At 34.3% G+C, this 25,109-nt stretch overlaps 5 protein-coding genes across 5 annotated transcripts in view; all 5 read right to left on the bottom strand.

Moving 5' to 3' along the window:
* Positions 1–11: 11 nt before the first annotated feature.
* On the bottom strand, positions 12–1,253 carry LOC123003957 (glucose-induced degradation protein 4 homolog). The gene is made up of 3 exons (XM_044397041.1): positions 1,045–1,253; positions 689–856; positions 12–638 (listed from the first exon to the last, which is right to left on the bottom strand). The coding sequence occupies exons 1-3, from the start codon at positions 1,189–1,191 to the stop codon at positions 342–344; spliced, it is 612 nt and encodes a 203-aa protein (XP_044252976.1). The 5' UTR covers positions 1,192–1,253; the 3' UTR covers positions 12–341.
* Positions 1,254–1,550: 297 nt separating this feature from the next.
* Positions 1,551–2,179, bottom strand: LOC123003948 (U6 snRNA-associated Sm-like protein LSm7). The gene is made up of 2 exons (XM_044397023.1): positions 1,990–2,179; positions 1,551–1,935 (listed from the first exon to the last, which is right to left on the bottom strand). The coding sequence occupies exons 1-2, from the start codon at positions 2,014–2,016 to the stop codon at positions 1,621–1,623; spliced, it is 342 nt and encodes a 113-aa protein (XP_044252958.1). The 5' UTR covers positions 2,017–2,179; the 3' UTR covers positions 1,551–1,620.
* A 150-nt stretch (positions 2,180–2,329) lies between these two features.
* Positions 2,330–4,922, bottom strand: LOC123004517 (cytosolic endo-beta-N-acetylglucosaminidase). The gene is made up of 4 exons (XM_044397847.1): positions 4,394–4,922; positions 3,233–4,344; positions 2,641–3,113; positions 2,330–2,594 (listed from the first exon to the last, which is right to left on the bottom strand). Exons 1-4 carry the CDS (start codon positions 4,401–4,403, stop codon positions 2,477–2,479), a joined length of 1,713 nt encoding a protein of 570 aa, XP_044253782.1. The 5' UTR covers positions 4,404–4,922; the 3' UTR covers positions 2,330–2,476.
* A 141-nt stretch (positions 4,923–5,063) lies between these two features.
* Positions 5,064–6,533, bottom strand: LOC123003947 (serine-threonine kinase receptor-associated protein). The gene is made up of 5 exons (XM_044397022.1): positions 6,312–6,533; positions 5,955–6,245; positions 5,775–5,899; positions 5,477–5,726; positions 5,064–5,425 (listed from the first exon to the last, which is right to left on the bottom strand). The coding sequence occupies exons 1-5, from the start codon at positions 6,424–6,426 to the stop codon at positions 5,223–5,225; spliced, it is 984 nt and encodes a 327-aa protein (XP_044252957.1). The 5' UTR covers positions 6,427–6,533; the 3' UTR covers positions 5,064–5,222.
* A 4,026-nt stretch (positions 6,534–10,559) lies between these two features.
* LOC123016255 (matrix metalloproteinase-2-like) overlaps positions 10,560–25,109 on the bottom strand; it is a 35,770-nt gene continuing 21,220 nt past the window's right edge. Inside the window, exons 3-7 of the mRNA XM_044416528.1 lie at positions 20,056–20,202; positions 16,828–16,967; positions 11,760–12,322; positions 11,301–11,709; positions 10,560–11,251 (exon numbers count right to left, since the gene is read on the bottom strand). Coding sequence (XP_044272463.1) covers positions 11,010–11,251; positions 11,301–11,709; positions 11,760–12,322; positions 16,828–16,967; positions 20,056–20,202 — 1,501 coding nt within the window. The 3' untranslated portion in view covers positions 10,560–11,009. The remainder of the gene's footprint in view (positions 11,252–11,300; positions 11,710–11,759; positions 12,323–16,827; positions 16,968–20,055; positions 20,203–25,109) is intronic.

Genomic DNA, 25,109 nt, shown 5'->3' on the forward strand with positions numbered 1-25,109 from the left:
AAACAGCAAAGTAAAAACAATTCAAAAAAATATATTTAATACATTTATACACAATATACATAACAATAATGACTTGTTTAGTCTACTTAAGCTAAATGAACAAAAATTTTATACAAACCAAAAGTGAAATCAAAACGTACAATTACCCAGTCATTTTCAGTTCTTAAAAATTAATTAATTAAAACCAAGCTACCCATTAATTATGTACACAAAAAACAATGAATAAATACTGCTCACTAGTACACTTATCTCCATTTGAAAAATACTGTAAAACAAAAATCTTTTGCTAGAGAGAACGAGAGGGCATGCAGTATGAAATAAGCCGGCTTGAGTCAACCAATTCACCTAAATTCATAAATTTGTATACTATTTTCAGGCACGTGTGTTAAATTTAAAGACTGAAACCATTCACTGCTTCTGTGATAATAGTAACCTTCAATCGTGGCTTTAGATTTTTGAAAACAAATGTAGTAAAACCCGGCAAATGAAGCCCCACTTATGTCTTTAATCGTGTGATCAGGGACAAGAAAGTGTTCCTTCCATCTCATAAAAACATAATCAGTGTCTCCGAGCGCTTTATAATCAAAATTATCCGAATTAAAGGTTTTCGCGTATTGAGAAAACGACGAAAATTTGCTCTGTAACAGAAATGGAAGTTAGTGGGGTAAAAAATGATTTACGGGCTTACCCAGTGTTTTTTATCCACGTCTTCGTCCGCGTCCCACTTCCTGGTCAAAAACGGGTACTTTTGGCTGATAATCTCGCCGTCGAAGAACGTAGTCAACGTGGGGTACTCGTCCGTGAGCCCATTTATTTGCAAATACCCGCACAAATATGAATTTTCCTCGTCAACGTGCTGCAAAAAGAACGAAATTTAAATTTCCCGCCATTTCTGGTTGCATTAGCATATGTTGATATTTTTAGTTTTCTTTAAATAAGCGGTGAGCGAAAGGGACGTCACGCGTCCCGCTAGGGCCCCAACGACACAAAGTCACGGGATTTGGGCAAAGGGGCGCAGTGTCTGGAATATTTCTAACTTCTAACCTGTAAAACCACTTCCACTTCGTATGAATTGCCTTTCGACTTCTGGAAACCTTGGAATTTGGAACCGTTGTACAACAGGGACTTTGTCACCCCCGGCTGCTTGGAATTGGCCGGTGGGGGAGGCGTAATATCCACCCTGACCGGCATTTTTAAAGCACTTTTGCACTCAACTGTCACCAATGTCACTTTTTTGAAAGGAAAATGGCGATGGTGAGTCATCCGAGTCGGTCAGAGGGTTTTTGCGCATGCTCATATTACAACAAAGGCATTAATTGTGTGGGCGACTGTACAAAACGACCGTTTTTTGCAGAAAAAACCGCTTGTTTTAACACTAAACGCAAAATTATAATTGTTGAGTAATTATATTTTAAGTTCAATTGTTTTTCTAATAGATTTTTTAGTTTAGTTTTAGCGTGTCAATGTATTATTGGTTGCATAAGCAACAAAATAGGTTTATTTTTTGTAAATTTGTATTTACAACTACTTTATGCATCAAAAATACAATATTCTCTGCTTTTTGCCGGTTTTATTCGAAAAACGTCTTACAAATTAACAAAATTTCTTATGGTACAAAACTTAGTCTTGGGATATAAAGGGGTTCTGTATGGACTCCATGCCGTCCATAGGACATATAAGCACAACACTTGTGCCCCTACAAACCACCAAACCCAAGGCCCGCGTGTCTTCTGTTAGTTTATAAGGGTCATCAGGATCTCTCAAATACTCAATTGTGTTATCTAAGACGAGGTTCAGAAGAGGGTCGTAGCCTTTAAGGATACCACTAGCTTCTCTACCGCCCGCAAATTTAACTCTAATTGTCTTTTCAAGGTATTTTGAGAGGTCTAAAATCGACTCTTTACGTTTCTTCTCTTTTTGGTCACCGCTCTGATTCTACGATTAAAAAGGGGGTTAACGGTGAGAAATGGGGCTGTTTGGGGTACGTACTTTTGATTTGTCACCTGACGATGCCATTGTTCTGGTTTATTTGTTGAATTTTGGCGATTTTGAAAATCTAACCTAGAAATTCGTTTGTGAGCGACGCGTGTGTACGGAATCCTATGCGCATGAGGTCTTAAAAAATATAAACAAAGAAAAATTATTAAAATTACGGTTTTGATAGGCGCAATTTTTTTAAATTATGCTACTTTGTAATTAAAACTTAAAAAAGTTCGCAATTTTAGGACACCAAGCTCATAGGATTCCAAATGTAAAGGAAGTGGCTAAAGTTACGTTTTAAACTTATTTAAACGAAAAACGTTAATATTTTGATGATTATTTATTAAAAAATTATTATTTAGACACTGGGGTGTTGTTAAAGGTTTCGTTTCTTTATTAATTCGGGCTTCACGCCTGGGTATAAATGTACAGTTTGGCACAAAAGTGTGTTAATTAATGTACAGTGGGTTGCGAAAGTATTGTCCAGGTACATAGATCAGAGCACTAGAACATGCTCCTCGACTCCTAGCCCGCACAAATAAATTGCTTTTCCCTCCTCTAACGTACATCCAATTTCCAGTAACGTACACGGCGAACAATCAAATTGATAAATGCTAAAAAAAATAATTAGAAAAAAAAATGACCCAAAGTGTGACTTACGCAATTGTTAAATTTTCATGCAAGAACAAATCGTCATTACTCCTCACGACGTGATTAACAAGTGATGGGTTTATCGAGGGGTTGACTTCCAATAACGTACAATTATTAATCAAGTGTTCTTTGACAACACTATTACATTTAATTTTTTTAAAAGTACCATTTTTGTCCGTTGTGAGGAGATTTAAACTTAATTGGGCGGCTTGTGCTCGCACTAATTTCGTCAAAACGTAAACTGTAATAACCCCTGATAGGAAAATATCACAGGTGAATATCCGGTGGACGTAACAAATCGAACTATTCAAAAATTCTTTGGTAATTAAACACCTAACACCAGTACTGGTGAAAGCACACTGCAAACAATTACATTTGTTGCTCAATGTGGGTATCTCATGGTAGTTGGGGACCGACTCCAGGGATTTAGGGTGCTTGATTTTCGAGAGTTGGGGGTGTTGAGTGAAGAGGTCGTAGACATCCTGGAAATTATGATTAATAAATAGTATATTAAAATACAAGATGATTCAAGCAAGAGTTTGAGCGGCGTAGCGGCGAGTTGAACAACAAACGATTGCTTATTTTTATTATTAACAAATACCTGGTTGACTCCGGTGAAAAAACTGGTCTTGAAGAGCCTCGTGATGGGATGTGTGTAGAGATAGGGCCACAAGCTGTTCCAAAAGGCCGAATCCCTGTTGATGAAATCCTCGAAGAATTTTTGTCGATTCTCGCTCTTGGGCAAGGTTTCGTGCGTCCATCCGGGGGCGAAAATGGCCATCGACAAGTTGTGTCTCCTGATCATTTGGGCGGCTTTGAAACAGTTGAATTGGCCGCCCCCGAAAGTGTTGCGTCCGAAGACATCCACCCCCACGTAGACGTCCAAAGTCCGGTGTTGGGCGAACTCGATCGAGTTGTGGATGTTCTCCTCGGTCCACACGTAATTGAGGAAGATTCCGTCGCAATTATCGAAGAAGAATTTGTTAAGGGGGTTGAGTTCGTTTTGCCACTTCAGCTCCCCGGTTTCTATGATGCTGTCGTACCAGATGATTAGGTTGCCGGGGCTGTCGGTGTGGGTTTGCACCCCCAAATAAGCGACGAACTTTTTCAGCATTTCGGTGTCTTGGAGGGAGTTTTCGATGTTGAGGAGCCAACCATCGAAGCGAAATATCTTTAAAATTTGGGTCAGAGAGGTGGCGAAAATGCGCATGGTGTCTTCGTCTTTGAAAATCTTCTCGCAGATTTTTTTCCCCGGCTCAAACTCCGTTATTAGAGTCCCTAGGATCTTCACCCCGTTTCTGTGAGCGGCATTTATCCAACACAAGGGGGGAATTGTGATTAAATGGTGACTGAAATAAACGAAAATGTCGATGTGTTGCCAGTTGTAGAACGAGTACAAATTCCCGATATTCGTACTCGACAAAAACCGGTCCTCCAAATAGCCCCCTTTGTAGTCATGACAGACCAAAGTCTTGGGAACGAATCTCTTATCTAAGCGTGTCCGAGGCACGAATTTTTTCGCATCACAGTGACAGTCGGAAATTATGTTTTGGACCACAGTGGGGCTGCGCTCGGCCAAAGGGGCGACGCGGCTCACCCACTGTGGGGGGTTTTCGATCACTTCCGAGATGCTGTCCAACGACGTGATTGGGAAACACTCGAATTCGTTCAGCTTGATTTTTTTCATGGCAGGGGGGCTGTCTTTGTCGCTTTCTACAATGAACACTTTATGCAACTGGACGGAAAAAATGATCCTAGTTACCAGTACTCATTATCGGTAATTGTAGGACGGCGGAAAACGGAAGCTAATTGTGGGTTTTGATAACTTAAGAAAAATTATTTCCGCATCCGGGATTGTAACCCAATTAACCAAGGAGTCCCCTGAAATGACAACCTTACTCACACCCCCAAAATGAGCATTTTTGCTGGCAATTGTGCCAAATTTGTGGGGACTGTGTTGGTTTCGAATTATCCTCGTTTAGAATTAACAACAAAATTATTACTCGAATTGTTTAGGATGGCATAACCTCACTTTAATAATTTTATTGTTGTTTACTTTTAGATTGTTATAAAAATTAAACTAGAATAATAAAGCGATTATTTGTTTCCTTTCGTTTTTTTTAGGGGTAAAAATTGTATAAATTTGACATAACCTCACTTTATTCACAAACTTAATTTTATCAAGTTTTTTTTATTGTGAAACGAACTAAATACTGTACAATACCGTCACAATTTTAGATTTAAGGAGGAGATTAAGTTTATTATTATCAATTATCACATTTTATCGTTCATAAAAAAAGTAAAACAAAAGCATAACCTCACTTTTTTATCTGTGATTCTTTGACCACAATTTTTTCCTTGAATTGGGTCAACTGGTTTGTTTACAAATAACCGGTTTTCAATGTCACCAATTTGGGACAAAAACTCGCCAATATCTCGCATTTTTTATTAAATATTCAAAGAAAAACAATGTAATATAAATAAAGCACTTTGCAAGTCATTGAGAACAGTTTTTCGTCTTCTTTTCACCTAATCGTGAAAGAACTACGATTTACTTGGATTTGAGAAAGGAGGAAACAAATTTCGTCAAACTAAATCGCGGGTACTTCTTTCGGTGAAGAAATTGAGTCGTTATTCATCTGGGGCCCATCAACGCATTTCCAAAGACCATAAGTTTTACCAATTGTGGTTTGCCATAGTCGTAAAGTACCGTCCTCGGACCCGGAAGCATATAGTTCACCGTCGGGGGAGAATTTGACACAGTGGACGGGGCCAAAGTGGCCTTTAAACGATTCTGGAAACGATCAATGAGACAAAAACGAATCAAAATTGTTTAAATCGGTACCAATTTCGTTTCCAGTCGTGTAATCGAATTTGTAGACCTTTAAATCGTCGCCTCCGGCGACAAAAATCGTTTTATCGGGATGCAAGGACGCTGAATTGACTGTCGTAGGAACGGAAAATTCTCTAATTTTGTTTAGAGATTCGGAATCGAGGAATGTGACGTGATTTGAGTGAGTTACTGTGAGGACAGTGCCGTCTCGTGACACTTCAAGGCTGTTTGGAATAGATGGAAAGTCGATTTTTTGGACTTCCTGTAACAATTTTGTTTAGTTTGTAATCGAGCTCAGGATTTTCGTTACTTTTCCGGAACTCCTATCCCAGACTCTCAGAGTCTTGTCATCAGCACACGAGACCAGATGCGTGTCGTTCCTGAAAAAAATCACGTGTCTTATCCCGGAAGTGTGCCCCGTAAACTCCTCAGGTTCTGAAACATGTAAATGATCAGAAATGGAGTCAAGGCGAATCCGAGGCCACCTTACTCGCTTCAGGTTTATTCAAATCGAATATTCTGACGAGTTTCTCGTTGCTTCCCGTTGCCAACAAGGCACTGTCTTTGGAAAAGTTGACACTTTTAACGATATGTTTATGCTGGAAGGAGTGGAGTTCCTCGCCCGAGTTGGCGTCCCACACTTTGCCTGTGAAGTCGGCGGCGCCGCTGGCGGCCTTGGTGGCGTCCTTGTTGAGCGCGACGCCCCAAACCGCCCCCTTGTGGCCCTCGAAGGTGCCGATCCAGTCGCCGGTGTCCCCCTGGCGCAGCATGGGCTTGCCGTCTGAAAAGGCCTCGTAGAGCAAATCCAGGCCAAGGTAAATGTCGCCGAAGGTAAAGTTTAACTTACCTTTGCATGCCGAAATTAGGAAATAACCGTATTTTGTCACCGAACTGAAGTCCAAGTGAACGACGGGGCGAGTGTGGCCGCTACAGGTTAAGGGGGTTTGACGGAGATTTGCCATAGTTTTCTATTTTATTAGGTCAAACGGTACAAAAAATTATACTAAAACCTACACACCACACTACACGAGGAGTTCAGAAAGCGAACTGAATTTGACAGCGTCAACACAGCTGGGGAAAGCCATGACAAGTGTGCGCATGCGCTGGTGTATAATTGGTTGCGTAACCCATGAAAAACTTTTTTTTTCTTCGACAATGTACCAAATTTAAAAAAAAAACGTCTATCAAACGGCAAATATTCTGAATTGGTCAGAGTTATGATTAAAGTGATCCTTAATATTGTCAAGTTGGTATTTCCTAATTTTAGTAATTAAAAAAATTGTAAAATTACCAACGTTAATTAACTGACGTTTGGTTAAAAATAAATTGCCAATAAAGTCAATTGAAAAATACATTTTTTCAACTGAACCATCGTTTGAAGGAAGACTGTAGGGTGTAAAGTGGGTTTGAACACATTAATTAAATTTTTTATGATTTCATCACTTTTAGTAAATATTTGTTTTTTGTACAATTGCGGAATAAAAATTTCGGGCAGTATGGTCATTTTTATAATGTAAATTTTAAAACAACCTTTATATTAATAACCTCATTTTTTACTCTTGTCATGTATAAGTCATTTTGACTTATTTATTTTCAAAAATTGTGATTTGTGGCCTAATAACATGTAGACAGCAGATCAAAGCGACACTTAGTTCAATTAATAATTTTTTTCACACAAAAATTGGTGTGTATTAACATTGTTGGTGAATTATAGCAAGTCATACACAAGATAACGTAGACTTACCCAGACATTATCGCGTAATTTGAATCTGATTGGTTATTTTAAGAAATTTGAAAGATTTGATTGGGTTAAATTCCGTGACGTCACGTTAAAAAAAATTGTGTATTTGTACGACTAAAAATCCCTTTGTTGTGTAAACAAGTGTAAAGGACGGAAAAAATGATGACGTAGAGTTTGGTTATACAGGGTGTTTCACATAACTTTACGTGGCTTGACAAAAGTCACAGAACACAAACAAAATAAATTTTTGAAAGGGTGAACAAACTAGAGAAGATTACCCAATTTTCCAAAATTTGTAATCGAGTTCGTATCAGAGTATGTATTATTGACTGCATCTTACAGGCGTAGGCCTCGTAAAATTATGTGAAACACCCTGTATTCGAACAAAGGCCTTTAACACCGGAACTGTTACGAAATAGTTTTTGTGACGTTTTCGAGAAAATTATTACAATAACGAGTCAGTCTTAGCTGAGCTGTCGTACGAATCACTTGTCCGAATAAATTATAACTTATTATTTGGTGGTTCTGTGCGAAATCGTGTTGAAATGTACACACAGAGCGTGTGTGTGGTGTTGTTTCGAGTGTCTAATAGACATTTAGTAGTGCGCGATTTTTAAAATTTCGAGTGATTAGTGAGTGCCAATGGGGGTAATGGAGAAGACAATCGTGCTACAAGGATCTGGATTAAAGGGTAAGTCAACAATACTTTTTGATTTTTTAGAAAAATTACACTTATTAAATTATGTTTAAAATTCTCCACTAATTTAAGAAAAAATTAAACTAATTTTGAATTTCTTTTATTTCAGTAAGTCCGTTCTATGAAGATGAGGGGAATCGCTACAAATGGTAGCAGAAGATGATGCCATATAAGGTCAGAGCATTTTATTTATTTATTTTTTTTTGTTTATTGCAAAGTGAAGTGTGCGAAACTCGGTCACCAGTGAGTGCGTGTTGTGTATTTTCGAGTGCTAATAGACATTTAGTAGTGCGCGATTTTTAAAATTTCGAGTGATTAGTGAGTGCCAATGAGGGTAATGGAAAAGACAATCGTGCTACAAGGATCCGGATTAAAGGGTAAGTCAACAATAGCTTTTAATTTTTTAGAAAACCACACTTTTTAAATTTTATTTTTATATTTTTAACTGATTTAATAAACACATTGTACTGATTTTGCGTTTCTTTATTTTCAGTAGGTCCGTGTAAGAAGCAGAGGCTAATTGCTACAAAAGGTAGCTGAAGAAGATGCCTTAAAGGTTAGTGCATTTAATTTTTTATTTTTTTTGTTTATTACAAAGTGAAGTGTGTGAATTTGTGATTTTTGAGTGCAACAGTAAGTATTTATTGAACTATTAATATGAATTAATTGTGTTTTAGATAAAATGTATTATTTCTCAAATCCTTATTCAAAATTGGTAGAAAACAAAAGTAAATCTTGAAATTTAACATTATATTCAAATTTATTTATTGCGATTCAAAATACAAATTTTTTAAAAACTTGTTAATATTGTTAGAAAATGTCTCAATATCAACAAAATTTATTTTAATAACATCAATAATAATAACTTAATTAATAATAATTCATTAAGTTGCGAGGCGGAAGATCTGCAGTGACGCTAGATTTTTTTTTACATTAATCTCATTTCAAACAATTTATCAGCAATATATCTGTAATGGTGAATCTTGCCTGACTGCATGTCTAAACCGCCGGGTCAGTGGAGTGTAAAAGTTGTGGAAATTATTTGTCAGAAAATTAAGTCTTCAAATAATTATCTGCCAAATGGTTTCTTCTTCTTTTGCCGGGTCAAATAATAATAATAAAATAAGTGAAGTGTGTGATTTTTACAATAAAAAGATTCATTTAGTGTAAAATAAATCGTGCGCGAATGTGAGTTGGTAGCACTGCATTCCCAAAAATTACAACCGCCAATCTTAAACTCAGCGAAGAACAACAATTTCAAATTCCAAGTTGTATTAATGCAATAATTGGTTCATTAGAAACCCTCAATCGATTTTTCAATTGTTTTCCAATTAACGTTGGTGACGATTATACAGGGAGCGCCAGAACTCGCGCCCCAGAGAAAAATGCCATATAAGGTAAGATACCAGGAACATGAAAAAAATGTTTTAAAAATTCTATCTGTCAAAAAAATTTTACATTTATTTTTCGACATATGACATTTTTTTATGTTTATTTAATGATACTGATGATCTTGTATATGTTTTTTTTTTACAATTGTTTAGTAAAGGTACAAAAATTTTGCGAATGAAAGCCACAAATAACATTGAACAGAGTTACAATTTAGAACACAGCTTCCTTGTTTCCTCTTTTAATAGCCTATAGCAAAAAAACTTGTAAAATTATTTTCCCAACAGAAATAAATAGAGTAAAAGTGCAAACTTTAATCCCTCATAACTTCGAAATTTTTATAGATAAAATTTTTTTAACATTTTTTTACATGTTCCTGGTATCTTACCTTACATGGCATTTTTCTCTGGGGCGCGAGTTCTGGCGCAGCCTGTATACGCGCTATTAGTGTGACGTCAGTAAGGTTGTACATACGAGACTGTATCTTTGAAGCTAAACAAATAAAAGTTTATTTCTCGAATCCTGGACGTGTAGTTTACAGTGAACTCTTTAAAGTGACAGAAAAGTACTGCCCGAAATTTTAATTCGGCAACTTTACCCTCTTTTTGTGTGCTACTGTACCATGCCGGAGAAAAAAATAGAATATCACTTTCTGAAAATTCTCCTTCACTTCTTCATTTTCTGAAAATTCACTGTAAAGTACGCTTTAATGTCAAATTTGACTTTTCAAAACGTCAAAATGCCAGAAACATCATTATTTAAAGCCTGCTTCACATTTAATAACATTGGTGTTTATTTTTCAAAACTTACTATTTTCACACAACTTGACAAACTTACCAAATTTTCAAACTTTAGTGTGCCAATCAGTTTTTATTCTCAAAAACTGTAAAAACTATGGCAAAAATATAAAAAAAACGTCGGTATTGTAGTTGTATTCTAGACGTGGTCGATTCCAAAGCGCTTCGGGGGTTCCCGGTCATAAAAATGGCCAAGGAAATGATCGAGTGGTTAACTTGGGGGAAAATGTACGACTTTGGAATAAGAAAGAGTCAAAATAGGAAGCGGTGATTACATGCTCAAAGGCGAAAGCTTGATGGGGGAGCTAAACGGATTACATAAAACCGGAAACTATATAGGGGAGCTACAAATAAAGATTTACAAGCGACTACGAGTCACAATTCAGAGGATAAAGTCTTTTCATAATGGCTTATGAACGACTCACTGGATGAATAAGTTATTGTGAGAAAAAATTCTTGAATAAAACAAAGTTACGTTTCGTTTTTTTTTTATTACATAGTTGATAGATAAAAAATTACATTATATTTTATCATTGTTCACACAGACGTAGCATAACAATAATGTAAAGGTCAGGCAGACAGAGCAGCTGTGCCGAAAATGGCACTTTTTCGCATTATAAATATATAAAAATATTGTGCTTTAATCCCGGACCTGATCCTACATTCAAATAATTTACAAATAAAATAGTCATAAATTACCATGATTTGTACCGCTGGCCAAAAATGTGTTTCATTTAGTTTTTAATTTCAACAATATCACAGTATACTTAAATAAAAAGTATGAAAAATGCCGAAAAACACGCTCCTATCACAAATACAGGAAACCTCCTGAGGCAGTGCACGCACAATGAGCACATTTTCTTACTGAACAGTCTTGAAATTTTTCCTTTGAGTATTCTCCAATAAAGGCAGTGCGAGTTTTCAAAACCGATAGTAACACAAAAGAATTAGAAGCAAGGCGGCTGTCACGTCAAACCGGGGACTCGACCCCCCAGACGGCGTTTGGTGCTTGTAAGGCAATTTCTGCAGGACGTCGTTCCCCTCAAGGTTGTTACTGCAACCCATCCAGAAGGGCCCCGAGGGCTTCTGCTGCCGGTGCTCGACCCTCATGTAAATATCATTAAACTTCCAGAATCCCGTCCCTTTGAAAAAGTACGTCTTCCCTGTAAAATCACATTATACCCGAGCTACATACTTGGGTTTTTCTCCTACCATCCTTCCATTGGAAGACTGCGTCGATATCGGTCCCCACTCCGCTCCACATGGACATGTCTCTGGGGTAATCCAACTCGACTTTTTTCTCCTCTTCGTCGAATCTCCAGTACATGGACCCGCTGTAGAAGTAGGTCTTGCCGTTGTGGCCCCATATCATCGCCCCGTCGATTTTTTTCAGCGTCTCGGGGAGCCCCAAATCGGTGAGGGGGCGCGGGTAGCCCGGCTCCAGGCGGTTTCCGGTAAACACATAGAATCTGTCGTCGATGAAAAAGACGATTTTGTTGTCGGGACGCTCGTAGACGGCGTCCACGTGCGTGAAGTTGGGGGGGAGGTCGCGCCACAAGCGCCGGATTTCGGCGGGGTAGCCCGGCATTAAGACTCCGGTCTCGTCGATTCTCCAAAAGTACTACAATAAAAAAAATTAAAACTGAGTTTTTTTTTATTTATTTCAATTACTTGGTCTTTGAAGAAGAAAACCTCCCTCCGGATCACCGCCACCGAATCGTAGCTCGTATCACACGTATCTGGGGGCCTCTTCGGCGACTCCTTATCGCTGTTGTGGTGCCTCCAATCGGGGTACCTGGTGGGCCTCGCCGTGGTGTACCTATGCACCGGGTACCTTGGGTACTCCTTGGGATTGTGGTTCTTCTTATCGGGATGCATGGGCTTCTTGGGATTATTTTTAGGCGGATAGTAGGGATTGTTATGTGGATGTCTACTGTTTGGAAATCTGGGGTTGTAAGGGTTGGGCCTTAAGTGGGGCCGTCGGGTCGTAGTCGTGGTGGTAGTAGTGGTGGTGGTGGTTGGGGGCCTGTAGGGCTTAATCCTGTCCCATAATCGCGTGGTTCTGGCCCCGTAAAGGGCCTGGATGCCGAGTTTGTCGTCCTCGGGTAGTTCGTAGTCGAACCCATTTTCCATTTCCTTGTACCATGGGTACATCAAAGCGCCCTCTTCAGAGGAGTGAGACAGACCCAGCGAGTGGCCGAATTCGTGGGCCGCCACATTAAACAAATTCGTCCCTGGAAAAATCAACAAAGTGATAAAAATTGACGATAAAATTCCCTTATGGAAAGTTATGAAAATTTCAAGTTTCAGTGACGTAGCACACGATCATTATCTATTTTTGGCCAATTAATAAATTAGTGACTCTATTTTTGAAGCTTTGATAGGATTTAAAAAGCTTTTCAGGCGATTGTTCGCTTCTTGTTAATTTTCCGAGTATGTAACATACTGCTTTCGGTGCGTTTTTTCTTCATTTTTCGTTGTTTTGTTCGGATCAAAGGTCTACTTCCGGTTTTGTAGGCGTATTCATATCATAACAAGACAGGCTTCAATAGCCCATACAAAAACTTTGTTGTAATTTACAGGATTAGGGCCGAATGTGTTGGGTGAAAGGACAAGACGGATCAAGATTATAATTTATTATTCGTTTTGAGTATTTTTAAAGAAAAAAAAAACAGATTTTTTAACAAAACCCATAGTTAAACATTGACGAAAGTTGCAACAGCGGTATTTTTGTCCCAAAAAACAATTATTTTTGATAAGAGAATTTTATTTCAATTAATTGAAACTCAATTAGAAAGTTTGCAATCCGCTTTCGGTGCTTTGAAATTCGATTAATAAAAGTTTCCGTGTCAAAATCGTTTGCATAATTGAAAATGGAGCGTTTTGGCTAAAATTCCTGATTTTTAAAACATGTTTCAGCCCCTAATTGATTCCATCCATGCTCTCTCGTCGAATTATTTCGACTTTGATGGCCGGTTCCAAACTATTAAGTTGATGGAATTTTCAAGAATTCAGCGCGCGTTTCAGGCCATTTACTCAAAAACCCGAATAAAATATTTTCAAAGCGACTTACAGTCAAAGCAGATGCCGAAAATCAGAACCAACGTCATGCTTTTTAATATCACACGATTTTTTTAAACGGTTTTGATCGAACTAAATCCCGAAAAAGCGAAACTGTCACGTTCGGTATTCACTTCACTCGTAGTTCTTTCAAGCCGGGTTAAAGGTAAATTTAATTACGAATTATTTGCACAGTTACGTCAAAATTTCGACGAGGAAACGCGCAGTCACGACACGGCTAAATTTAAAACGAAATAAATATAATAAAAGGAGGGAATTTGGCTGTGTGGTCAGTTGAGAATTTTATTTTTGGACGAAATAAAAACTAAAGATAAAGGGCACAAATGTGTGTTTTTTTCTAAAATTGATTTTATTTTGAGATTTCAATTTCCGCTCCAATGCCGTTTTAAAATTATCATGTAGTGCACCAGATGCAACGATTCGGTGCCAAAAACTGTGAGGATTGACAAAGTTTATAAATAAATAATGCATACAGGACTTCCGCGGGAACTGCTTCACTTCTGTAAACCGGGGTTTGTTTGTAAACAGCTTTAAAAGGTTCAAACAAGCTCAAAAACATCAAATATTTAAAAAATTACGAATAGTTGTGTGACAAGGCATAAAGCTGATTTTTAATCACAAATATGGTTTTCCGAGGCGATAACCGAGCCTTAATTTATACATTCTTGATGAAATCGAAGTGATACAGAGTGATTTACGTAAAATTACAACTCTTAACAAACCTTAAAAGCAACTAACTAACTCATTTTTAATTTTTATTACGTTACGAACGTATGAAATCGCAATTCCTGATCGCCACTGATTGCATTATACTTTTTTGAAATTTTTGATGATTACATTTCGATTCTACCAACGAAAACTATAGTAACTCATAAAAATTGGCTTTGAGTTATGATGACTTATGTAGGGCCCAAAATGCAAAAACAATGAGAATTTTTTTTTAATAAACAACATTATTACCAAAACTTAAACCCCAGTAATTTTCAATACTTAATATTAAACAGTTCCTTGATTTTTTGTTAACAATCAAAAATTCAATGCAGTTTTTCTCAAAACAGTAAATTTTGAGTTACTATAGTTTACGTTAGGAGAGTCGATTTGTTCTTTCAAGAACAAAAATGTACAATTGTGTAATAAATTAAAGTTTAACAAAGTTTTGTAAATCACCCTGTACGTTTTCATAATTTCAGAAAAATGAACTATTGTGCTGAGGTGTACACTACGTTATTTTTTTCTAAAAGTCTCTATAATTTTTCTTGAATATAAATTTAAACTTTAAAAAGTGTAGATCATTTTGTGTTTAAACTATTTATTGTTTATTTTCTTTTTTAAAAAAACTAATTGAACACTATAAAAATGTGATCTTTTATCAAGAACAAAGTTTTTTCAAATTTTCTTGTTTCTGAATTCTGCAAAATAAAAAAAAAATTTAATGGCAATACACTGTAAAACCTTTTTTTTACAAAGGCTGTGATATAAGTTGCCATTTTGACAAAAAAATCCCAAAATTCAAAAACAAAACAAAATTTCATTTCATTGTCAAAACACGATCACGCTTTAATTTTTATTAATTATTATTTTCTGAAGACAAAAAGAAAATCGCTTGGTTGCATATTTTTTATTCACCTTGTATAAGGGTAAAAAATAAACTTCGCCAACTCTCTGGAACACGGAGTATAAATTTCAGTTATCAAAAATCAAAAAACAGAATTATAATATAATATAAAAAATAGAACAAAAATTAAATCAAAAAAAGCATGAATTAAAAAAAATCAATCTTTTTTAATACTTTTTGTTTATCAAGCATTAGACAAACTGTTGTCCAAATAAAAATTTTGCAAAAATGTGAATTAAAAAAGAGGATTAATAGTAGAATACGACAAAAAAATAATGTTATGATTTTTTGAAAATTGCACAATTCACTTTTAATAAGACACCCTGTATAATAAAAACAATAATTACATCAAAAGGTAGAGCTAAACCTTCGTTACAAATGTATCAAATTTTACTTTTCTATTATTAATGATAAATTTAATTATTTTTTCCTTTCCTAAAAAAAATAATAAAATCTAAAAAACCTACAAAGCATTTTGCAAGGCAAATATGAATGTGAAAAAAGTTGTATATTAAAATCAGTTGAAAAAAAAAGTTGAATACGGACCTGGAATTGGGTAAGTCGGAGACAGATGGCCCACAATTATGATGATTTATGTTAAACATAGTATTAGTGTATAAATATGTACATATAAAAATAAAAACAATAATAAAATAAAAAAATAATATTTTATTAATATCAATAATTTATATTTTAGTGAAAAATGGTCGTATTTAGAAAAAAAACTCTTTGAACAACACTTTTGACAAAATTTTTTTAGAGCTACGGTTATTACACAATCCTAAGAAATAACACTAGAAAGAATTTTCTCTCCCTAAAAGTTAAATATCTCAGAATATCGAGGAAAATATAAAAAAACAAATTAAAGCTAAATAAACTATTTGGCTCATGTATTGATTTGGGAAAAAAATATCCAAAAGTTTATATTATAAATTTTGTTCGCGTTTTTTTTTTATTACCGTAGCTCAGAAAATTATTCGCCAAAAAATGATAAAACTAAACATTTGAAGCTGCAAAGTGCTTTTTTAATTTATTTTTTACTTAAATACAGTCTGTTAAGATTCACTTTGTTTCTTTAATTTTTTTGAATACTGTATAATGAAAATGGGTCATTTTTAAACATTACGTATGTAAAATATTATGGGGAATCGATTGAAATCAAGTAAACTGCAATATTTTTAATAATTTAGAAGTTAAAGTTGAGTAGAGATTTTGACTACTTTTGTCTTTACTTGGAATTTTTTCAACAACTGTCTATTGTAGAACATGATCTTTTTGGCAAAATAGAAAATTTAAAGTGCTTTTAAACAATAATAAAATCAAGAAGGTTATATAGATAATAGTTTCGGAGTTATTAGCTAATTAAGAAGAAAAAATTGACCTAAATTTTAACAACAAAAACCGAGAAGTTGATAAACACTAAATTGAGTATTATTGACTGCATCTTACAGGCGTAAAATTATGTGAAACACCCTGTATAAATAATAAGTAATAAACTTGCCATCGCTAACTTGAGACAATTGTATTGTGCAAGAAACTAAAAAAATTCGATCAAGTTTTGACTCGTAAGCAATTTTTTTAAAGCGTTTCTTTATATTCACACATTCAAATTTATTTCCCCCGCTGGTCCATCTCTCCCGAATTTACCCTAATAATTTTAGTCGATTTTGCTTTCAAAAATAAAGTCAGTACATGCAATTATGAAAATTCCTTTATTTGAAAAAAAATAAAACAAATGTCTGTTTATGCAAAACCTTGTCCTTTTCTCTCATTACCACCGTCGAGGTCGCCACCGCGTCCTCGTTTTTGAACCAAATGCGTTCATTCTGCGTGGTCTCAGATAACACTCTATCTGCTCGAGTGTGATAAGCCGCGGGGGTGGTAAGAAACTCCCATTTACACTCGCATCTATACAGAACAGATGCCACATATGCGTTCGAAACAAACGATACCAACATCCGGCTTTAAAACACCATAATATACGCCATACACCTCATGTCACTGTCAAACGATACGTTCTCACGTGCAATGAAGGGGATTTACCTTCGTCGCTGTTGGGGACCGTCGTCCAGGCCTCGTCGGCGTCGAAATGGACGTCGATGCTGTGGCCGCCGTTGGGGAAGAAGGCGTGCGCCAAAATCACCCCTTTGCCATCAAAGGGGAAATTGTCTCCGTGATCGCCTCTGAAAAACACAAAAATTTTTCATTGTGGTTTGTGGAATTTTCTTTATTTCGCTTGAAAAACTATTAAATAACACCCTCATGTCGATATCTGTTATATTTTTCCGGAGTTTTTCCCCGACTGAAACTGCCAATATTCGTGTAACTCTCCTTTCGCGTCAATTAATTGCCGGCCTCGGGCGCCTCCTCTCAAGAAAATAAATCTTTGTCGTTTGTATTCCGGTTTGATTTTTCCCGTGATTTAATTAAGTCAGGTGTGATCGTTTGATTTTAATGATCATCAAAATTTGATCGTCCATCAATGTCGAACGACACATTTAACCTCATTTTATACGAAATGAAACCAAAAATGCTTCAAGTTTATTGGCTTGGCCGTAAAACAGTTGAATCGCGTGAATTATCGACGCGATTTTGATTTGTTTAGTTCGAGTGTAACTCTCCGGAGTGGTCCGGAGTGGCTTTCAGTTCCAGACTTGACAGATGTCGACCTGGATTCTTTCCAGAGGCCCATTATCGAAACGCTTTGTCGTCAATTTACAATGTTTACCTTCAATTTTATTAATCTGGGGGAAAAGGAGAGGCGGAATTTACATGGAACGTCGAGATTTATGCGGTTTGGGAAAAATCATCGTTAAATTTTCATGACGAAACCATTAGAGATTATTTTAGTGGGGACGCCAGATAACGACCTAATCGATTTCAAATTGACTATAACAATGACTGGATAAAATTTCACTGTTATGGGGGCACCAATTATTATGAGAAACGCCGCTTTTATGATTTTTCATAGAAAATTATTTTCCGGTTAAAACCGTATTAAAATTTTAATTAGAAAAAAAGAAAAATCATTGAAGCCGACCACAACATGGCAGTTCATGTAAATTTTAATGAAAAAACTAAACTGAACAAGACATTTTTTCGTTTAAATCCAGAGTGAAATGATATATGTAAATATAAAAACTCAATGGAAAGTCATCAAAAGAAAAGAAAAAAAAGAAACAAAAACTTAGGAGCCACTTGGATGCATACTTTATGGACTATGTTGTTAACTTTAAGACAATTTTAATTGACATATGAATTCAGAAAAGTAAAACCTTACGGACTATTTTAGATCTTTTTACCGAAAATTTCAGAAAAACTGAATTCAAGTGTGTTTTGATACAAATTTTTAAATATTTGAACATTTTGAAAAGTCAATAATAGAATTTGTCAGTACACCCTGTATAAATCTTCAATTATCAGAAATCAAAATTCAAAATAAAATATGAAAAACATAAAATTTTTCACAATTTTTCAATAAATCCAGAATGAAATGATATCAATAAAAATAACTCAACCAAAAGTTAATAAAAGAAAAAAAAAAGCAAAAAAACAAGTCCCAGAATTTGCAATACTTGCACACTTTACGGCCAATTTCAGTTATTCAATTATTAATGACATATAAATCCGGAAAAAATGATACTTTACGGACTATTTTGAGTCGAAAAACTAATTTCAAATGTTAGTGTATGTGATTTTTTTTAATTTTGTTTAAGAAGAACAAAACGAATAAAATTCAAGACATTTTTTCATATAAATTCCGAATGAAATGAAGTGGAAAAAACTTAACCAAAAATATATAAACAAAAGATAAAAACTGCAGAATAACAAGACTTAATCTAATACTTGCATTCTTTACAGACTATGTTGTCAACTTCACGGATAATTTCAGTTAATGACACAAATCCGGAAAAGTAAAACTTTACGGACTATTTTTGGTCTCTTTATAGATAATTTTAGAAAAACTGATTTCATGTGTTTCAAGAGCTTTTTCATACAAATTGTTAAATATTTTGACTTTTTAAAGGTCAGTAATAGAATTAACAATACTCCTGGTACACCCTGTATAAATCTTCAGTAATCAGAAATCAAAATTCAAAATAAAATATGAAAAATAAAAAGCGAACCGAATTTTTCTCTAAATCCAGAATGAAAAGATGTAAATAAAAAAAACTAAACCAAAAATCTTTAAAAAAAAGCAAAAACAAGTCTATCGAAATCATTTGCAATAGGTACTTGTACACTTTACAGTCAATTTCAAAAAAAACTAATTTCAAGTGGTAGTTTACGTGATTTAAAAAAAAAAATCTGAAACGATCAAAATTCAAGACGCTTTTTAATATAAATTCCGAATAAAATAAGATGGAAAAAACTCAACCAAAAATCTTTAAAATAAAAGATAACAGCAAAAAACAAGTTTCAAAATCTAATACTTGCATTATTTTTTATGAACTATGTTGTTAACTTTCCGGACAATTTCAATTAATGACATATGAGTCCGGAAAAGTAATACTTTACAGACTATTTTAGATCTCTTTACAGACAATTTCAGAAAAACTAATTTTGAGTTTACTAAGACTCAGATACAGATACTAATCTGTAATTATTTATTTCTTTTTAAAAAAATCTGAAACGAACAAAATTCAAGACATTCTTTCATATAAATTCCGAATGAAATGAAATGGAAAAAACTTAACCAAAAGTTTTACAAGAAAAAAAGGCAAAAAAACAAGTCTCAGAATCTCATACACGTACTTGCATACTTGTATTTTACGGAGTAAGTTGTCAACTTTACAGACAATTTCAATTAGTGACATATGAGTCTGGAAAAGTACTACTTTACAGACTATTTTAGGTTTCTTTAGAAAAATTAATTTGAAGTGATATTTTTTATTACAAACTTTTAAATATTTTAACATTTTCAAAAATATCACATCCTGTGAAACTTTTCAGTTATCAGAAATCAATATACAGAAAAAAATCAAAATTACTCTTGTTGTAGAAAAACAGCTGTTTGAAGCCTCGCATCTCTGTGAAAGTTCGAGGTTAAAAACATTTATTTTTCGCTTATTTTGGCAAGCCGTCGCGATGTTTGTCAAGTGCTGTGGTAAATTAATAAGGCATTCCGTCTTTGAATGCCGAACTTCCGAAACAGTGGTCCAGTCCCCGCCCACGCATGCATATTATTCTCTCAAAGTCAAACAACTCCTCCCCATTATTGACTCCCAAGTTGAAATAAACGCAATTTGATGAAAGTTGTAAATCTCTCACCTAACGAAAAAGATGAGTATATCCGCCTTGGAGCTGTCAACTTCCGTGAAGGTAAGTCTGGAATGTCTCGCCCAAACGTCCAAAGCTTTGGAAATGACGAGTCTTACTCGATACGGATCCATTCCCATCAAATCCCTGCTCCTCAAACTGTAACAACAAAAACCCCACATTAGAAACTCCCTCGAGTTAATTAAAGCAAACCGCACGAGTTTAAGACACGATTAAAACTGCCATTTGAATCAATTGGAGATGAGCGCCCCTATAATTAAACCATGTCATGGGAGGGTGGAAAAATGTCGATGATATCCACCCGGTCGCTCACTCAAGGAGGTTGTGATGGTACAGCAAACACATCACACCCAGGTTGAGTGAGTCACCGAGATAGATAGTGGCTTCATTTCACCCCCGGTGAAGATTTTTCCTCTGGTGATGAGCTCGTAAATCCAGCGCGAGATTCTGATCCAATAAAATGCAGAGCAAAGAGCGTGTATTGGCGCCGTCAATCTGTTTTAAGTGAATTGACGTCAAGTTTAAACATTTTTTTTCAACCGAGTGAATAACGATGGAGAATGCGGGCATTTGGTCAATTGAGGTTAAAATTAATAAACATAGAGACAACGTAGGGGAGAGTGGCACACAATGAGCCAATAAGTCACCACATTAAGAAAAAATCAACGCTGATTTGTGTATAGGAGAGCGAATTGCTTTCAAAACAAAAAACTTGCTTACTTACAAGGATTAATAAAAAAGTGCTATTTTTACACAACTTTATTGTGGGTTATTCTTTTACACGTAGTAATTCAAATAACTCTAAATGTAGTAGATATACAGGTGCGCCAGAACTCGCGCCCCAGAGAAAAATGTATGTAAGGTAAAATACCAGTAATATGGAAAAAATGTTAAAAAAAAATCTAAAATCTTAAATTTTTATTTCTGTTGGAAGTTTTTTTTTGCTACAGGTTATTAGAATAAGAAACAGGGTATATGTTATTTGTGGTTTTTATTGGCAAAATTTTGCCAATAAAATAATTATAAAAAAACATATACAAGATCATCAGTATAATTAAACAGAGAAAAAAATGTCAAATGTCAAAAAAAAATGCCCTGGTATCTTATCTTACTTGACACACCCTGTATTAATCATTAATAACATCATTAAAATTAATTATACAAATTATTGTTGTATTTTGGACAAAACGTCACACAAAGGTAAGGAATTTTATTGTTACAGTTGTCAATATGCGAAAAAATATGATTAAATAATAATTATTTGTATAGCAAGGCACTAACGTTAATTTTTTTTATCACGAATGTGAAGTTTATTAAAATGTCCATATGAGTGAAAAAAAACTTTAGTGCTGAGGTGTAGTTTTACGTTTTACACACACTTTACGGACTATTTTGTTAACTTTACAGATTGTTTTGGGTTACTTTTAGAAAAAAATTGTTATTTTGTACCTAAAATACAGTTTTTCCGGACAAGGCAAAGCAGAGTCTGAAATAGCAGATGAATTCGCAGAAACTTTTTAGGTACGTGTTACAACTTTTTGTTAAAGAATTCAAAAAAATCAATATTTAAAACTTTTATTATGTATGATTAGTATGATGGGAACAAATATTTTTCGAAAATAGTGAGCTTTTAACTATTTTGGTATAGGTAACAAGGTATGTATTATTAAGTATTTTGTTAATAAGTCCGAAAAAGACTCATTTTAAATGAAAAAGTGACTATTTTTGAGATCACATACTAATTTTTGACTCAAATATTTTAGATTGGAAATCAGTCTCATATGAATCAACTTGTGTAGAAATTACTTCTGAAATTTGCATTTTAATCTTTTTTTTATTTCGTAAGTATTTTTTAAACAATAAGCCGATTTAAAATCAGATTTTTTTCACTAATAAAAATTATATTGACTGCGAAAGTCTTAGATGGGGCATCCTGTAAATCATCCTGCTACAAGACAAATTAGACTAATTTTATTTCTTGTAAAAATAAGAATAATTGGTATAAATTTGATTTAAAATTAGGTACATAGGGGAGAGTGGACTAAACGAAACTACCGAGCCTCAGTTCTTAAGTGTATTTTAGAATTTTTGGAAATTTGAAATAAAAAATTACAGATTTTTTGACCTATCTGGTGCAAAAATTTAGACGAAAAGATGCTGAAATTGGCACTTTGCTCATCCTATAAACATTTTTTTTCAAAAATTTCAATTAGAAAAAACTGTTTACAATACCAGATCAGTTTAAAACAAAGTTTATCGCATAAAAAAGTGTTCTAAATTTAAAACCAGAGTTTTGAAAAGGAAAAAATTGAAATTTTTCGAAGATTTGAACCATAAAATCGCTCATAATAAACCACATTCAACTACACACATTTCATTGTTTCAAAATTGTCTTTTTCCTCATAGGATCCAGATATGTTAGTTTTCTTTTCCAGTTTTTGTATATTGTTTTAAACAAATGGAAATCAAAAAAGAAAAATAAATTCTAGTGACCTTGATAATATAAAAGTTGAAATTACTTAAAAGTTGACACGTGACATCAAACTACTTTGCTGCTAGATGTTCCAACCCGCAAATGCAAAATTCATGTTATTATTTTTTACGGGAAAATGAATAAATTCCCACACATTGAAAAAAAATGGATCAAAGATCGGTCCAGTACAAGCAACCGTCCCCTAGCGTCAGCTATTAAGTAAATTATTTAACACTTAACATCCAATTCCTCTCACATCATTATTGCAGCTGCTTGCCATTTAATTGCCAATAAAACGCCAAAATCGAAATTTCCCTCCGAATTTAACAGCCGCCACAATTACAATTTCCTGTATGTCAAACATATGTCTCAACAATGATCAAAATTTCCATCAAGAAATAAAACTCACATACCATTACGACGTCAGTCACGAAACCACTCGATTTCAAGCCCCAACACTCTTTCCCCATCTTCGAGGAGCTTTAAACTGGCGGCGCTTTTTGGATAACGTACTTTTATAAGCTCAGGAATTGCATGCGCGCGCAAAACACCCATCTATTGAGTGAACAAAAAAAACATTTTAATCGAATTGTGCTCCAGTGTGTAATAATGTAAGTCGGAAATGCGATATTGACGCCCCTAATTACTGAACTTTTTCCGATTGATTTTGACAAGGACTAGACACGTGTAGATTTTTGTTTTATCACGCGAGTGGGTGGCAAGACCTCATAGAAATTTCATAACTTGAAGAGATTGATTTTCAAATGAAGGAGGTACGAGGGCGGTTAGTCTCTAAAGTAGTACTTTTTCCGACTCATACAGGGTGATCCATGTAAGACTTTCGGCTGTTATTTGACAACGAATTTTTATGAAATTCAAAATGTAGGCAACTTAGAATTAATGTTAATAAATTACCCCAAAATAAAAAATAATTTTAACATAGATTTTCTGAATTTAAAATTAAAATTTTTAAGTCCTAAAAAATAGACCTCTACACAAAAAATAACTAAATCACTCATCTGAATCAAAAGAAATACTTACGGCGATTATGTTGTTAAAATTTTGACCTAATTTTTGAAAGAAGTTAACTCTAAAACAACGTTTCCAAGTACCATTTTGTACAACTTTGAAAATCTGTGGTAAATTAACTTAGAACCTTTAGAACTTTTATAACCATTGATGCCAATGGTGGTATTGAATTGGTTGAGAGATTTTTAAATTGAATTTATTATTATATTTGACAGAACTTTTAATTTAAACTTTAAAATGTTTGTCATTTGACGTATGCGGTACTCAAATTGCTTGAAAATATCTCAAATTGCATTAGTTTCGATGAAATACTGAAAACACTCGCACAAAATGCCCATGCGACAGCAAAATAGAAAAAAGCTCTTATGCTTTTTTTCCCTTACTTTTGCTTTGTTCACTTATGTTATTTGCTCTTTCTCTTTCTTATTATGCTCTTATGCGCTCTCTCTCTATCTCTTATTATACTTATTAGAACATGTTTTAAAGTGTTTTTAAAGGCTCTTATGCGCCCGCCATCTTTTATTGCTAATTTGAATTAGTATTTGAATTTGAAGTAGTGAAAAATTGCTGACTTTAGAGGGGTTCATGTCGGAAAGCGGGAACTTATGCCGCTACACCACCACGCCGCCGACAGTCTTAACGTTTTAATTCAATATGACAGACTCACACAAAATTTTTCAAAAATTTATTTTTTGCATTTTTACAACGTTTTTGTACTTTTCTAAGTCTCTTAAACCTGCAAGAGTGCAAATGGTTCAATTTTTAAGATTTTTGTCGAAATTTTGAGCGATTCATTGCTAATAACTTCAGAATTATTCACGCTAGTCCTTTTTGTTTGGTACCGTTGGAAAGCTAATTTAATTTTTTATCATATAAAAAAAAATAATTGTCATACGTTAAATAGTTATCGAGAAAATTGCTAATAAACAAAAAATATCCAAAGTTTTATTTCAACTATAGAATTTTACAGTTTTCTCGACGCCAATCGAATTCTTGGAACATTTTACATATGTGTACAATATAAAAAATGAAAAATTTGTGAATCTTTTGAAGTTATGACAACATCGAAAATAATTGTATACAAAATTCGAATGTTTAATTTGGTTGTTTCTAAAATATAATTTTAGTTTTATTACCACTACAAAATAATTTTGCCAGACTTTGTTTTGAGGGGGCCACTGTTTTTGTATCTTCAGCCACTTTTAACACAATTTTCTTCTGTTTTTCTTATAAGCGAGACCTCTTTTCAGGACAGATTTTTGCTTATGGCATTTTTATCGGCGATTAACAATAATTTGATAAAGAATAAAAATTAATTGAAGTTATATTTAGCTTGACTTTTAATAATAAAATACAAATAAAATAAATAAGTCTGCGGAAAAAATAAGAAACATTTTTATTTAAATAATATAGTGTAAAAAAAAACGTTTGTCATTTTACTATAAAAATTATTCGAATGAATTAGAGTACATTACAAACTAAAAATTTACAGTAAAAAACCACAGTTACGTAAAAATTAAAGTGAGAATAAAATTGGCAATTT

Source organism: Tribolium madens, unplaced genomic scaffold (genome assembly GCF_015345945.1).
Source record: "Tribolium madens isolate multiple individuals breed KSU strain unplaced genomic scaffold, Tmad_KSU_1.1 Scaffold_1;HRSCAF=32;Tcas5.2_LG8, whole genome shotgun sequence".
NCBI classification, from domain to species: Eukaryota; Metazoa; Arthropoda; class Insecta; order Coleoptera; family Tenebrionidae; genus Tribolium; species Tribolium madens.